Below are 16789 nucleotides of genomic sequence, written 5' to 3'. Positions count from 1 at the left end.
AAAGATGCCACTAAAGCAATTTCTGTATTAGAGAAGAATGTCTAAAATCAGTACTCTCAGCTTACACTTGAATCGGAGAAAGAAGAGCGAATTAAACCAAAAGTAGGCAGAAGAAAGGTAATAAGAAAGATCAGAGCAGCAGTTGACAAACTACCAAACAGAAAAACAGGAGAGAAAATTACTCAAAAGAACTAGAATTGCCAAGCCTCTGGCCAAACTGATCAGGAGAAAAAGAGAAGGCACAGATTAACAGTATTCAAAATGAGAGAGATGACATCACTACAGATTATGGAGACAGTAAGGAAATCTTATGAACAAGTTTTGTGGAGAAAGAAATGGCAGCCCACTCCAGTGTTCTTACCTGGGAAATCCCGTGGACAGAGGAGCCTGGTGGGCTACGGTCCATGGGGTCGCTAAGAGTAGGACACAGCTTAGCAACTAAAACAAACAGGTTTATGCCAGTAAATTTGATAACTTCTATGAAATGGACAAATTCCAGATAATTTGATAAATAGCCCTATTTTTATTAACAAGATTGCATTTAAAATTATCCAAAAAAGAAAACTCCAAGGACAGATGGTTTCTGATGAGTTCTAACAAAAATTTAAGGAAGAGATAATAATTCAATACAAACTCCAGAAAATTGAAAAGATGGGTATACTTCCCATTTCATTCTATGAAACCAGAATCATCCTAATAGCAAAACCAGACTAAAAACATTACAAGACAGAAAAGTACAGACCAGAATCCCTCTTGAAGCATAGATCAAAAATTCTAAACAAATTTTAGTAAATCATATCCAACAATATGTAAAAAGGTTAATTCATCATGACCAAGTAGCGTTTATCCCAAGAATTTAGGTTGATTTAACATTCAAAATTAGTATAATTTATCAAATTTACAGACCGAAATAGGGAAAACCTATTATCTCAGTGCATGCTTAGTCCCTCAGTCTTGTCTAACTCTTTGCAACCCCATGGACTGTAGCCTGCCAGGCTCCTCTGTCCCTGGGATACTGCAGGCAAGAATATTGGAATGGGTAGACATTCCTTTCTCCAGGAGATCTTGTCAATCTAGGGATCGAACCCAGGTCTCCTGCATTGCAGACAGATTCTTTACCATCTGATCCAGTAGATGCAAAAAAGAAAAGAAAAGCCAAAATCCCGCATGTATTGCTGATTAAAAAGTCTTAGCAAGTTTCTGGGATGATGTAGGGTTCATAGAGGGCAGTGCACAGGGCCTGGAGGGCAGCTGGCCAAGAGTTGACAGACTTGCAGTATCCTTGTCTCCCCAGCCCTCACCCAAGACTACCCAAGAGGATGAAGTCTCCCTGATGGCAGGCTCAGCATGTGGGAACCAGCTGTCTGAGACTGTCCTTGTTCCTGAGGCAGACAGAGGGTCTGTCTTTGAGAAAGACAGACTGACAGTTACAAGAGTCCCTTCCCTTGGGCAGTGAATAGAATTAGGGAGTGTGCTTTGTGTGCCTCTTAAATAAAAGGAAATTTAGGGGGTTTCCTCCCAGAGCTGACCTCAGGTCTGTTCATTGCATCTGTGCCACAGCAAATGATTTCTAATCCTTGAATCTCTGTTTCCACTCTCAGAGGATTTGGGATTCCTCTATTGTTTTTCCACATGACCTACCAACCTGCCAACAGACTTTTAAAAAATGGTCTTGAGCAGACAGCTGTTCATTCCATGGGTTTTTGAGTACCTGTGGTATTTTACAAGCTCTTGTAGAACAGCTGGTACCTTGGTGAGCAGTGAGGGCACCACAGGCACGGGTTCGCCATTATAATCAAGTGAAGTGAAGTGGCTCAGTCGTGTCCGACTCTTTGCGACCCCATGGACTATAGCCTACCAGGCTCCTCCCTCCATGAGATTCTCCAGGCAAGGGTACTGGAGTGGGTTGCCATTTCCTTCTACAGGGGATCTTCCCGACCCAGGGATCGAACCTGGGTCTCCAGCATTCCAGGCAGATGCTTTAACCTCTGAGCCATCAGAGAATCAAGTGAAAGCAGGTGTCAAGATCTGGCCACACACAAATGTTACTGTTGGTAAACAGCAAATGTCAGTAGGCAAAGCCACTTGATTTACAAGAATTTGACTTCTTAAAAAGATACCTTTAAAACCCCTGTTTCAACATATGAGACTTTCTCTCATTTTTGAGGGCTAGTATGGACACTGTGGCTTCCCTCATAGCTCAGTTGGTAAAGAATCTGCCTGCAATGCAGGAGACCCCAGTTCGATTCCTAGTCAGGAAGATTCACTGGAGAAAGGATAGGCTACCTACTCCAGTATTCTTGGGCTTCCCCTGTGGCTCAGGTGGTGAAGAATCCGCCTGCAGTTCAGGAGACCTGGATTCGATCCCTGGGTTGGGAAGATCTCCTGGAGAAGAGAAAGGTTACCCACTCTAGTATTCTGGCCTGGAGAATTCCATGGACTATAGAGTCCATGGGGTCACAAAGAGTCGGACTTGACTGAGCGAATTTCATCATCATGGGCCCTGTGCCTCCTTGGGGGGGCAAAAGCTACAAAATAACCATCCTGCTGTCTTTACCACTTGTTTCCAGTACTTAGAGGTTATGGGTATGTTTTTATGATCATCTTATACACTATTACCATTGTTTTTATTTTTTGTGTTTTTTTTTTTTACAGTAAAAACTGACAGTTTTAAAATCTCTTAGCAAAGTAAACATAAGAGGTAACTTCTTAAACTGATGAGGAACATCTGCAAAAAACGGACCCAGGTGGCGCTAGTGCGAAAGAACCACCTGCCAGTGCAGCAGACATGAGAGACACAGGTTCTGTTCCTGGGTTTGGGCGATCCTCTGGAGGAGGGCGTGGCAACCCACTCCAGTATTCTTGCCTGGAGAATCCCAGGGACAGGCGGGCTACGGTCCATAGTGTTGCAGAGTCGGACACGACTGAAGTGACTTAGCACACACGCACGATCATATTTAAAGGAGAAAAACTAAATGGTTTTTCCTTAAATTAGGAACAAGAGAGAGATGTGCGCTCTGATGACTGTTTCCACACTATACTGGAGGTAATGAATTTTCTGTACAAGCAGTGAATGGGAAATTGAATTTTTAAAACACCATTTTGTTAGCATCAACAGGAAAGCATAAACAGAGAATTCTTAGAGAGCTCACAAAAGATATGCAAGCCTATACAGTGAAAACTGTAGAATACTGTTGAGAGAAATAGATAAAAGTTAAATAGATGGAGAGGTATACAGTTTGGGGGGGAAGACTCAGTATTAAGATGTCATTTCTCTCCCAGTTGATCTATATATTCAGAGCAATCTCAGTGTGGATCCCAGAAGGCTTTTGTTTTTAATAGAAACTGACAAGATGAACCTAAAATAATATGGGAAAGCAAAAGATCAACAACAACCAAAAGATACAGGAAAAGAAGAAAAAAGTTGGAGTTTACTTCAGATTTGTTAAAATGCTACAGAAGACATCACCCTGTGGTATTTGCTTTGTGATAGACAAATAGATACATGGTACAAAATAGTATTCAGATATAGACCCACACATATATCATCAACTGATTTTTGCCAAATGTAAAAAGCAGTTCAGTGGAGGAAGGACAGGTGGGGCTAGAACAATTATGTGTCATATGAGAAAAACAAAAACAAAAAAAACTTTGATCCATACCTTGAACCATATAAAAAGGAACTAAAATGAATCAGAGAGCTTCATATTAAAGGCCTACATATAAACTTCTAGAAAGAAAATAGAGGAAACTCTTGTAACATTGGGATAGGCAAAGATTACTTAGATATGACACCAGAATACAGTTGACAAGTGAAACATTGATAAACTGACATCATCAAAATTACAAGTTTCCCTGGTGGCTCAGATGATAAAGAATCTGCCTGCAATACAAGAGACCTGGCTTCAGTCCCTGGGTCGGGAAGATACCCTGGAGAAGGAAATGGTAACTCACTCCAGTATTCTTTCTTGGGAGAACTCCATGGACAGAGAAGCCATGGTGGGCTACAGACTATAGCCATGGTGAGCTATAGTCCATGGGGTCACAAAGAGTCTGACACGAGTGAGCGACTAACACTTTCACCAGAGTTAGAGAAAATATATGGAAAACGAATTCTATTTAGAGTATGTAAAGTAATCTCTAGATAGCTTTATAGTGCAGTGGATAGCACATTGAACTTTTAGCATATGTAAAATACTCTCAAGCAAATAATAAACAGTAAACTCTAGACAAATGGGCCCCTTCATGGATCACAGCCTTGTCATGGCGAAGGGGCTTGTGTAATTCAACAAAGCTATGAGCCATACCATGCAGGACCACCCAAGACAAATAAGTCACAGTGAAGAGTACTGACAAAATGTGGTCCACTGGAGGAGGAAAGGGCAACCCACTCCAGTATTCTTGCCACAAGAACCCCCTGAACAGAATAAAAAGCAAAACAACCAGACACCAGAAGATGAGCCCCCCAGGTAGAAAGATGTCCAATATAAGTACTTGGGAAGCGTGGAGAACAATTACTAATAGCTCCAGAAAGAATGAAGCAGCTGGGCCAAAGAGGAAACGACACTCAGTTGTGGGTGTGTCTGGTGGTGAAAGGAAAGTACAGTGCTGTAAAAAACAATATTGCATAGGTCCATGAGTCAAGGTAAATTGGGTGTGGTCAAGCAGGAGATAGCAAGAGTGGAATCAATGGACGGAAATGGGCAAATTCAATTCAGATGACCATTGTATCTACTACTGTGGGCAAGAATACGTTAGAAGCCATAGAGTAATTAACCCTCATAGTCAACAAAAGAGTCTGAAATACACTAAGTGGGTGTAACCTCAAAAACCACAGAATGATCTCCATTTGTTTCCAAGGCAAATCATTCAGTATCACAGTAATCCAAGTCTATATCCCAACCACTAATGCCAAAGAAGCTAAATTTGACTGGTTCTTTGAAGACCTATAACATCTTCCAGAACTAACACCAAAAAAAGATGTTGTCTTCATCATAGGGGATTGGAATGCAAAAGTAGAAAGTTAAGAGATATCCAGAATAACAGGCAGGTTTGACCTTGGAGTACAAAATGAAACAGGACAAAGGCTAACAGAATTTTGTCAAGAGATCATGCTAATAGCAAACAGCCTTTTCCAACAACCCAAGAGGTGACTCTGCACATGGACATCACCAGTTGGTCAGTACCAAAGTCAGGTTGATTATGTTCTTTGCAGTCAAAGATGGAGAAGCTGTATACACTCAGCAAAAACAAGACCTGGAGCTGAATGTGACTCAGATCATGAGCTCCTTATTGTAAAATTCAAGCTTAAATTGAAGAAAGTACAGAAAACCACTAGGCCATTCAGGTAAGACCTAAATCAAATCTCTTAAATGATTATACAGTGGATCACAACAAACTGAAAAGTTCTTAAAGAAATAGGAGTACCAGACCACCTTACCTGCCTCCTGAGAAACCTGTATGCGGGTCAAGAAGCAACAGTTAGAACCAGACATGGAACAACTGACAGGTACAAAACTGGGAAAGGAGTATGACAAAGGTGTATATTGTCACCCTTTTATTTAACTTCTGTGCAGAGTACATCATGCTAAATGCCGGGCTGGATGAAGCTCAAACTGGAATCAAGATTATCAGGAGAAATACCAACAGCCTCAGATACGCAGATGATACAGCTCTAATGTGCAGAAAGCAAAGAAGAACTAAAGAGCCTCTTGATGAAGGTGAAAGAGGAGAGTGAAAAAGCTGGCTTAAAGCTCCACATTCAGAAAACTAAGATCATGGCATCTGTTCCTATCACTTCATGGCAAATAGATGGGGAAGCAGTGGAGATTATGACAAAGTTTATTTTCTTTGGCTCCAAAATCACTGCAGATGGTGACTGAAACCATGAAACTAAAAGACACTTGCTCCTTGGAAGGAAAACTATAACAAATCTAGACAGCATAGTAAAAAACAGACATCACTTTCCCGACAGCAGTCCTTATAATCAAAGCTATGGTTTTTCCAGTAGTCATGTACAGATGAGAGTTGGACCATAAAGAAGGCAGAGTGCCAAAAAATTGATACTTTTGAACTGTGGTGTTAGACTCTTGAGAGCCCTTGGACAGCAAGGAGAGCCAACCAGTCAATCCAAAAGGAAATCAGTCCTGAATATTCATTGGTAGGACATTCTGAAGCTGAAGGTCCAGTACTTTGGCCACCTGCTGTGAAGAGATGAGTTATTGGGAAAGACGGTAAACTGGGAAAGACTGAAGACAAAAGGAGAATTGGGCAGCAGAGGATTAAATTGCATCACTGACTCAATGGACATGAATTTGAGAAAACTCTAGGAGATAGTGGAGGACAGAGAAGCTTGGCATGCTGCAGTCCATGGGGTTACAAAGAGTCGGACACCACTTAGCAACTGAACAACAACAGAAAAATTGACCAAAGATTCTAGCAGACACTTCCCCAGAGAAAATATGCAGGTGGCAAATGACTACATGAAAGGATGCTCAACTTCATTAGTCATTATGGAAATGTAAATTATAACCTCAATGAGATACCACTGCTCACCTGTTAGAATCAAATGAAAAAGACTGGCCACACCAACTGTTGGTGAGGAGGAGGAGAAATTGGGATTTTCATACACTGCTTATGGAAATGTGAAATGGTACACTCACTTTGGAAGACATTTTGGCAGTCTCTTAAAAAGTCAGACATGTGAGACTGGCTCTCCGTGCAGCCAAAGCCTGAGGCATCCAGAACTTCTGGAACTGCCACCGAGAGTGCAGGAGATACCCTGTGGCCCAGTGAGACTCACTACTGTTCCCCATGCCCTGGACTGCCGCCCACACTGCCACTACCAGAGACCCTGGTGAGCAGGGCTCACTGCCTGCCTTGTGTTAGGGAGGGGCTCGAGGCCCCTGAGGGCTGAGTAGGTAATCAGGAACCTCCAGAGGCATCAGTGTTGATGTCTTCCCTTCTCAATTGTGTTTCTGGTGTCCACCTCAGGAGTCTCCTTGTCCAGTCTTGATACACCTAGAAATTAAACAGAGGATCCACTGCATATATATTTCTTGAAAATTTTCATTGTATATATTCAGTACTAACAGAGTGAGGGACAGGCCAAAAGTACAGCAGTAGGTATGGAGAGGCCATGGAATATCCACCAACTAGATAATCATCGCTGGAGTAACTGGAAGCATCTGAATGTACTATTAAAAGATAGCGGCTCAACACAAATCACTAGACCAACCTTAGGAGGGCAGAAACCACGGGAAGAAAGACTTCAACATTGAAGCCTGGGAAAAGACCTCAAACACAGTAAGTTAAAATAATAATGATGATGAAAAGGCAGAGAAATACTACACAAATGAAGAAGCAAATTAGAAACATAGAAGTCAAAATAAATGAAGAGGAAATAGGCAAACTACATGAAAAAGAATTCAGAATAATGATAGTAAAGATGATCAGAAACCTTGAAAACAAAATGGGAAAAATGCAAGAGTCAATTAACAAAGACCTAGAAGAATTAAAGAATAAACATACAGAGACAAACAACACAATTACTGAAATTTAAAATACACTGGAAGGAATCAATAGCAGAATATCTGAAGCAGAAGAATGAATCAGTGAGCTGGAAGATAGAATGGTGGAAATAACTCCTGAAGAGCAGAATAAAGTAAAAAGAATAAAAAGAACTGAGGATAGTCTCAGAGACCTCTGGGACAATGTCAAAACATACCAACATTTGAATTAACAGGGGTCCCAGAAGAGGAAGAGAAAAAGAAAGGGAATGAGAAAATTTTTGAAGAGATTATAGTTGAAAATTTCCCCAACATGGAAAAGAAAATAGTCAATCAACTCCAAGAGGAACAAAGAGTCCCATACAGATTAAGCCCAAGAAGAAACACACCAAGACACATACTAATCAAACTAACAAAGACTAAACTCAAAGAAAGAATACTAAACGCAGCAAAGGAAAAGCAACAAGTAACGTACAAGGGAAACCCCGTACACTTAACGGCTGATCTTTCAGCAGAAACTCTGCAGGCCAGAAGGGAATGGCTGGATATATTTACAAGTAGTGAAAGGGAAAAATCTACAACCAAGATTACTGTACCCAGCAAGGATCTCATTCCAAATTGATGGAGAAATAAAAAGCTTTTCAGACAAGCGAAAGTTAAGAGAATTCAGTGCTACCAAACCAGCTTTACAACAAATGTTAAAGGGGCTTATATAGTCAAGAAATACAAAAGAAGGAAAAAGATCTACAAAATCAACCCCAAGCAATTAAGAAAATGGCAATAGGAACATATATATCAATAATTTCTTTAAATGTAAATGGATTAAATTCCCCAACCAAAAGACACAGACTGACTGAACGGATACAAAAACAAGATCCATATATATGCTGTCTACAAGAAACCCACTTCAGACCTCAAGACACATACAGACTGAAAGTGAGAGGATGGAAAAATATATTCCATGCAAATGGGAAGCAAAAGAAAGCTGGAGTAGCAATCCTCATAACAGACAAAATAGACCTTAAAGAAGATTACAAGAGATAAGGAAGGGCACTACAAAATAATCAAGAGATCAATCCAAGAGGAAGACATAACAATTGTACATATCTATGCACCCAACATAGGAGTACCTCAATACATAAGACAAACACTAACAGACATAAAAGGAGAAATTGACAGTAACACAAAAATTGTAGGAGATTTTAACACCCCACTCATACCAATGGACAGATCATCAAAACAATAAGGAAACACGTCTTAAAAGATATATTAGATAAGATGGATCTCATTGATATTTTCAGGACATTCCACCCAAATGCAGAAGAATATACTTTTTTCTCAAGTGCACATGGAACATTCTCCAGGATAGGCCACATGTTGAGTCACAAGTCAAACCTCAGTAAGTTTAAGAAAATTGAATTCATATCAAGCATCTTCTCTGACCACAATGCTATGACACTAGGTATCAGTTTCAAGAAAAAAAAAAAACTGTAAGAAACACAAACATGGAGATTAAACAATACATCTCTAAATAACCAACGGTTACTGAAGAAATCAAAAGGGAAATCACAAAATTTCTCGACTCAAATGACAATGAAAACACAACAACTCAAAACCTATGGGATGCAGCAAAAGCAGTCCTAAGAGGGAAGTTTACAGCAACACAATCCTACTTCAAGACACAAGGAAAACATCAACCAGACAACCTAACTTTACACCTAAAACAACTGGAAAAAAAGAACAACAACAACAACAACAAACACCAAAATTAGTAGAAGGAAAGAAATCATAAATGTCCGAGCAGAAAGAAATGAAAGAAACAGTAGTAAAGATTAATAAAACTAAAAGCTGGTTCTTTGAGCAGATAAACAAAATTGACAAATTTTTAGCCAGGGTCATTAAGAAAAAAATAGAGAAGAATCAAATCAACAAAATTAGACATGAAAAAGAGGTTACAACAGGCAGTGCAAAAATACAGAGGATTATAAGTGACTGTTATGAACAACTAGATGGCAGTAAAATAGATAACCTGGAAGAAATGGACAGATTCTTAGAAAAGTGCAATCTTCCAAGACTGAACCACAAAGACAGTGACATTATGAACAACTCAGTTACAAGCACTGAAATTGAAGCTGTGATCAAAAATCTCCCAAAATACCAGATGGCTTCACAGGAGAGAATTCTGTCACACATTTAGAGAAGAGCTAAGGCCTCTCCTTCTAAGACTCTTTCGAAAAAGTGCAGAGGAAAGAACACTTCCAAACTCGCTCTACAAGGCCACCATCACCCTGATACCAACACCAGACAAAGACAACACAAAAAAAGAAGGCTACAGGCCAATGTCAGTGATGACCACAGATGCAAAAATCCTCAACAGAATATTAGCAAACGATTCAGCAACAAATCAAAAAGCTCAGACACCATGATCAAGTTGGGTTTATTCCAGGGATGCAAGGATTCTTCAATACACAAAAATTAATCAATGTGATACCATATTAAACTGAAAGATAAAAGCCATATGATAATCTCAATAGATAAAGAAAAAACCTTTGACAAAATTCAGCACCCATTTATGATTCAGTTCAATACAGTCAGTCACTGAGTTCTGTCCCACTCTTTAGGACCCATGGACTGTGGCACACCAGGCTTCCCTATCCATCACCTGGAGTTTACTCAAACTCATGTCCATAGAGTCATTGATGCCATCCAACCATCTCATCCTCTGTCATACCCTTCTCCCACCTTCAGTCTTTCCCAGCATCAGGGTCTTTTCAAATGAATCAGTTCTTCTCATCAGGTGGCCAAAGTATTGAAGTTTCAGCTTCAGCATCAGTCCTTCCCATGGATATTCAGGACTCATTTCGTTTAGGATGGACTGGTTGGATCTCCCTCCAAGGGACTCTCAAGAGTTGTCTCCAACACCACAGTTCAAAAGCTTCAATTCTTCAGTGCTCAGCTTTCTTTATGGTCCAACTCTCACATCCATACATAACTACTGGAAAAATCGGCTTTGACTAGACAGACCTTTGTTGGCAAAGTAATGTCTCTGCTTTTTAATATGCTGTCTAGGTTGGTCATAACTTTTCTTCCAAGGAGTAAGCGTCTTTTAATTTCATGTCTGCAGTCACCATCTGCAGTGATTGGAGCCCCCCAAAATAAAGTCAGCCACTGTTTCCACTCTTTCCCCATCTATTTGCCATGAAGTGATGGGACCGGATGCCATGACCTTAGTTTTCTGCATGTTGAGCTTTAAGCCAACTTTTTCACTCTCCTCTTTCACTTTCATCAAGAGGCTCTTTAGTTCTTCTTTGCTTTCTGCTATTAGAGTGGAGTTATCTGCATATCTGAGGTTATTGGTATTTCTCCTGGCAGTCTGGATTCCAGCTTGTGCTTCATCCAGTCCAGCATTTCTCATGATGTCCTCTGCATATAAGTTAAATAAGCAGGGTAACAATATACAGCCTTGACATACTCCTTTCCCCGTTTGGAACCAGTTGTTGTTCCATGTCCAGTTCTAACTGTTGCTTCCTGATCTGCACACAGAAGAGGCAGGTCAGGTGGCCTGGTATTCCCATCTCTCAGAATTTTCCACAGTTTATTGTGATCCACACAGTCAAAGGCTTTGGAATAGTCAATAAAGCAGAAATAGATGTTTTTTCTGAAACTCTCTTGCTATTTAGATGATCCAACGGATGTTGGCAATTTGATCTCTGGTTCCTCTGCCTTCTCTAAATCCAGCTTGAACATCTGGAAGTTCATGGTTCACGTATTGCTGAAGCCTGGCTTGGAGAATTTTGAGCATTACTTCACTAGCATGTGAGATGAGTGCAATTGTGTGGTAGTTTGAGTATTCTTTGGCATTGCCTTTCTTTGGGATTGGAACGAAAACTGACCTTTTCCAGTCCCGTGGCCACTACTGAGTTTTCCAAATTTTCTGGCATATTGAGTGCAACACTTTCACAGCATCATCTTTTAGAATTTGAGATAACTCAGCTGGAATTCTATCACCTCCACTAGCTTTGTTCATAGTGATACTTCCTGAGGCCCACTTGACTTCACATTCCAAGATTTCTGGCTCTAGGTGAGTGATCATCCCATCATGATTATCTGAGTCTTGAAGATCTTTTTTGTACAGTTCTTTTGTATATTCTTGCCACCTCTTCTTAGTATCTTCTGCTTCTGTTAGGTCCATACCATTTCTGTCCTTTATTGTGCTCATCTTTGCATGAAATGTTCTCTTGATATCTCTAATTTCCTTGAAGAGATCTCTAGTCTTTCCCATTCTATTGTTTAAAACTCTTCAAAAAAAATGGGAACCTAGAACCTACCTCAACATAGCAAAGGCCATATATGATAAGCCTACAGCAAACATTATTCTCAATGGTGAAAAACTGAAAGCATTCCCCCTGAGATCAGGAACAAGAGAAGGGTGTCCACTTTCACCACTATTATTCAGCATAGTTCTGGAAGTCCCAGCTACAACAATCAGAGAAGAAAAATAAATAAAAGGAATCCAAATCAGAAAAGAAGAAGTCAAGCTCTCACTGTTTGAATATGACATGAATATACATAGAAAACCCTAAAGAGTATCAGAAAGTTACTAGAGCTGATCAGTGAATTTAGCAATGTTGCAGGATATAAAATCAATATGTAGAAATCCCTTGCATTTCTATATACTAACAATGAAAAATCAGAGAAATTAAGGAATCAATCCCATTCACCATTGCAACAAAAAGAATTAATTATCTAGGAATAAACTTACCTAAGGAGACAAAAAGAACTGTAAACAGAAAATTATAAGACACTAATCAAAGAAATCAAAGATGACAGAAACAGATGGAGAGAGATTCCATGTTCCTGTAGAAAGAATCAATATAGTGAAAATGACTATTTTACCAAATGCACCTACAGATTCAGTGCAATCTCTACCAAGTTACCAATGACGTTTTCCATAGAACTAGAACAAAGAATTTCACAATTTACATGGAAACACAAGAGACCCCGAATAGCCAAAGCAGTCTTGAGAAAGAAGAGTGAAGCTGAAGGAATCAACCTTCCTGACTTCAGATTATACCACAAAGCTAAAGTCATCAAGACAGTATGGTACTGGCACAAAAACAGAAATACAGATCAATGAAACGATAGAAAGCCCAGAAATAAACACGTGCACCTATGGGTACCTTATCTTTGACCAAGGAAGCAAGAATATATTATGGAGCAAAGACAGCCCCTTCAGTAAATGGTGCTGGGAACACTGAACAGCTCCATGTAGAAGAATGAAATTAGAACACTTCCTAATGCCATATACAAAGATAGACTCAAAATGGACTAAAGACCTAAATGTAAGACCAGAAACTATAAAACTCTTAGAGGAAAACGTAGAACACTTGATGACATAATTCAAAGCAAGATCCTCTATGACCCACCTCCTAGTGTAACAAGTAAAAACAAAAGTAAACAAGTGGGACCTGATTAAACTTAAAAGCTTTTGCACAGCAAAGTAAACTATAAGCAAGGTGAAAAGATAACCCTCAGAATGGGAGAAAATAATAGCAAATGAAACAGCTGACAAAGGATTCATTTCCAAAATATACAAGCAGCTCATACAACTCAATACCAGGAAAACAAACAACCCAATGAAAAAGTGGGAAAAATACCTAAACTGACAGTTCTCCAAAGACATACAGATGGCTAGCAAACACATGAAAAGATGCTCAACATCACTCATTATTAGAGAAATGCAAATCAAAACTACAATGAGATATCACCTCACACTGGTCAGAATGGCCAACATCAAAAAGTCTATAACAATAAATGCTGGCAAGGGTATGGAGAAAAGGGAGCCCTCTTGCACTGTTGATGGGAATGTAAATTAATATAGCCACTATGGAAGACAGTATGGAGATTCCTTAAAAAAACTAGGAATAAAATCACCATTTGACCCAGCAATCCCACTCCTAGGCATATACCATGAGGAAACCAAAATTGAAAAAGACACATGTATCCCATTGTTCATTGCAGCACTGTTTACAATAGCTAGAACATGGAAGCAACCTGGATTTCCATTGACAGATGAATGGATAAAGAAGTTGTGATACATATACACAATGGAATATTACTCAGCCATAAAAAGGAACGCCTTTGAGTCAGTTCTAATGAGGTGGATGAACCTAGAACCTATTATACAGAGGGAAGTAAGTCAGAAAGAGAAAGATTACTATCATGTTCTAATGCACATATATGGAATCTAGGAAAATTATAACTGAAGAGTTACTTACAGGGCAGCAGTGGAGAAGCAGACATAGAGAATAGACTTTTAGACATGAGGAGAGGGGAGGAACGGGTGAGGTGTATGGAAAGAGTAACATGGAAACTTACGTTACCATATGTAAAATAGATAGCTAATGGGAATTTGCTATATGGCTCAGGAAACTCAAACAGGGGCTCTGTATCAACCTAGAAGGGTGGGATAGGGAGAGCGGTTCAAAAGGGGGGGAATATATGTATACCTATGGCTGATTCATGTTGACGTTTGACAGAAAACAACAAAATTCTGTAAAGCAATTATCCTTCAATAAGAAAATAAATTAATTTTTTTAAAGTCAGACATGCCTGCCATATTAGCCAGTCTTCATAGCTGTTTGACCCAGCAGAAAGGAAGCACAGATCCTTACAAAGACCTGTGTACTGTTTGAAATGTAAAGTATATTATTTGTTTTTAGGTTTATTTATTACTGCCAAAACTGCCTCATCAACAGGGAAAAGGGTAAATAAGTTGTGGTACAATGGGATACTACATAGCATAAGAAAGAAGTGAACTGTTGATGCATGCAGCAACATGGGTTAATCTCAGGATAATTGTGCTGAGTGAACGAAAGCATACAGAAAACAGCATATACTATCATTCCGTTTATAGAAAACTCAAAAATATAAACCATAGTAGCAGAAAGTAAGTCATAGAGGATGAAGTGAAAGGATGGCAGGAAGGGGTTAGGAAGAGACACAAGGAAATTTGGGAAGGATGATAGACTGTGTTGATTATTGTAATGCTTTCATGGGTCAAGTGAAAACTTCAAATTGTATACTTTATGCAGTTTAAGTCAGTTACATGTCTATAAGGCTGTTTTTGAAATTTGTGTATGTATGCATGTATATGTATGAACGCATGTATGTGATTAAGGGGACTCGTAGATTAAAGAAGACTTGAGAGACATAGCAACCAGATGGCATGTTTAGACTTTGCTGTATCCTGATTCAAGCAAGCCAACTATAGTAAGACATTCTGGAGGCACCTGAGGAAATAGTTTGAGTGTTAGATTATGTTGATTAATTATTGTTAATTTTGTTAGGTAAGACAGTAGCACCAAACAAAAGCCCGTATCTGTTAGACATAGTTCACTTGGTATGAGTTTATGGGTGAGAGCATACAGTGCTTGTGATGTGCCTTTGAAATCCCCTAGGACAATAATGAGAGGGGAATCGATGAAAAATATAGTGAAATATTGATAATTGAAACTCAATGGTGAGTACTTTAAAGGTTCATTAAATTCTTTTTTCTTTTGTGTACTTTGAAGTTCCTCCTAAATTTTTCTGTTGTTTTTGTTTCATCCTCAGGATAAAATCCAAGGTCTCCCTTGTTTTAGCCTCTTATCATACTACTACAGCCCCATCATCTGCCTTCTATCACAGTTTAGGATCTGGTTATATGCAAAGTGACCATCTGTCCCAGTGTGCCTGCAGTCCTGGTTTGCACCTATTGTCCCAGTATAATTATTAACAAGGTCCTCTCACTCTCAGAACATTCTAATTTGAGTAATAAAATATATGCTCACCATAGTTACAGTTATATCAGCCTATAATTTCCCTCACACACCTGTGCCTCTTACCTATTTGTCTTTACTGGACTAGTCCTTGGTCCAGAGTCCCCCTTCCTGTCCCAGTGCTCTCCTTATCTAACTCCTTCCGACTCTTTTCCAAGCCTTAGAGAGTTGCCCGATTTAACTCTCTTAAATAAATGAGAAAAACTCAAGCTCAGAAAGGTGAGTGTACCTTCCTAAGATCATGGAGCATAGCAGTGGCAGTCAGAAGCAGAGCTCATAACTGCACCCCTTCCCCCACACGCTGATATTGATAAGCAGTTTTAAGGAGTTTTAGAGATATCCTTTCACAAAGACAGAGCTTGTATGTCTAATAGTGTGTCACCCTTGGAGCAGAATAAGCAAGCTGTTGGAACAGTGGCAGTAGCTCTGACGTGTATAAGAACTAAATACTGATAATGTTTGAAGTGTTTGTTAGATACAAAATGCATTGGTGATTATGCCACCTGACTTTTTTTTTTTTTTTTTTTTTTACTATATACACTTATTTACCAGAATGCTAAATCTGGGGGAAACTGCCAGTTTTTCTAACTTTTTAATTGCTTTCTTGGAATCCTTTCATATGATATGACTTGGAAAGTAATGTAGGATAATAGGACTTTATATGTTCATTTTAAAATAAAGAATATCATCTAGAGTATATATTAAAAGTTATCACGAGAAGGAAAAAGGTCTGTCTGGTGATGGATATTGAGTTACTGTGATCATTTCAAAACATATACAAGTATTGAATCGTTATGTTGCATACCTGATATTAATATAATGTGTATATCTATTATAACTCAGTAAAAATTGTAATAAAGTTTGCTGAAATAAGAAAAATCCAGAGATCTTTGCACTTAACATCTGTTTTTCTTTGCTATTTTCATAGCGTCGTCTTGGAGATGCAGCCAAGAAAGCCATCAGCAAATTGACAACCAGGACAGTGAAAAAGGGTGATAAGGTACAGTAATGAAATCACTTTAGCACTGTAAAAACAGTAGAGTATTTTGCTTTTTATTTGGTAGGTGACAATACATACTAACCATTTGTGTTTCCTCCATTAAGTTTTCCTTTTACTTCAAGCATACTATCCAATGCTTTATTGTAAACTAACTTCTCTTGGAAATCTTATTCTTAGTATGCCTGTCATCTGGAGAGCCTCCATACAGTTTTCTAATTTTCTTGGACTTTTAATGTTCTTATCATCATTAGCTTCACTGAACTACTTATAATTTCCCTACCTGTGCTCTTCAACACTTTTCTTCTGCTAAAACCTAGCATACTTTGGGGTTCTTCGGTAAAGAGCCGGGAATGTGCATTCTCTTCCTGTGCTTTCTAAGACTTTGCGTCTCTCTTTTATGTTTTAATTCTTCGCAGTTCGTGGAGAACTGGAGACCCACATCCAGGGGGTGGTGGTTAACA

At 39.1% G+C, this 16789-nt stretch overlaps 1 protein-coding gene across 2 annotated transcripts in view; it reads left to right on the top strand.

The window, feature by feature from the left end:
* RNF130 (ring finger protein 130) overlaps window positions 1-16789 on the top strand; it is a 139523-nt gene that overhangs the window by 96896 nt on the left and 25838 nt on the right. For both annotated transcript variants that reach the window (XM_018051614.1, XM_018051615.1), the window contains one exon: window positions 16257-16328. In XM_018051614.1, the coding sequence (XP_017907103.1) occupies window positions 16257-16328 (72 nt within the window). The remainder of the gene's footprint in view (window positions 1-16256; window positions 16329-16789) is intronic.

This window comes from Capra hircus, chromosome 7 (assembly GCF_001704415.2).
Source record: "Capra hircus breed San Clemente chromosome 7, ASM170441v1, whole genome shotgun sequence".
In the NCBI taxonomy this organism is placed as follows: Eukaryota; Metazoa; Chordata; class Mammalia; order Artiodactyla; family Bovidae; genus Capra; species Capra hircus.
This window is presented reverse-complemented; position numbering and strand designations above follow the sequence as displayed.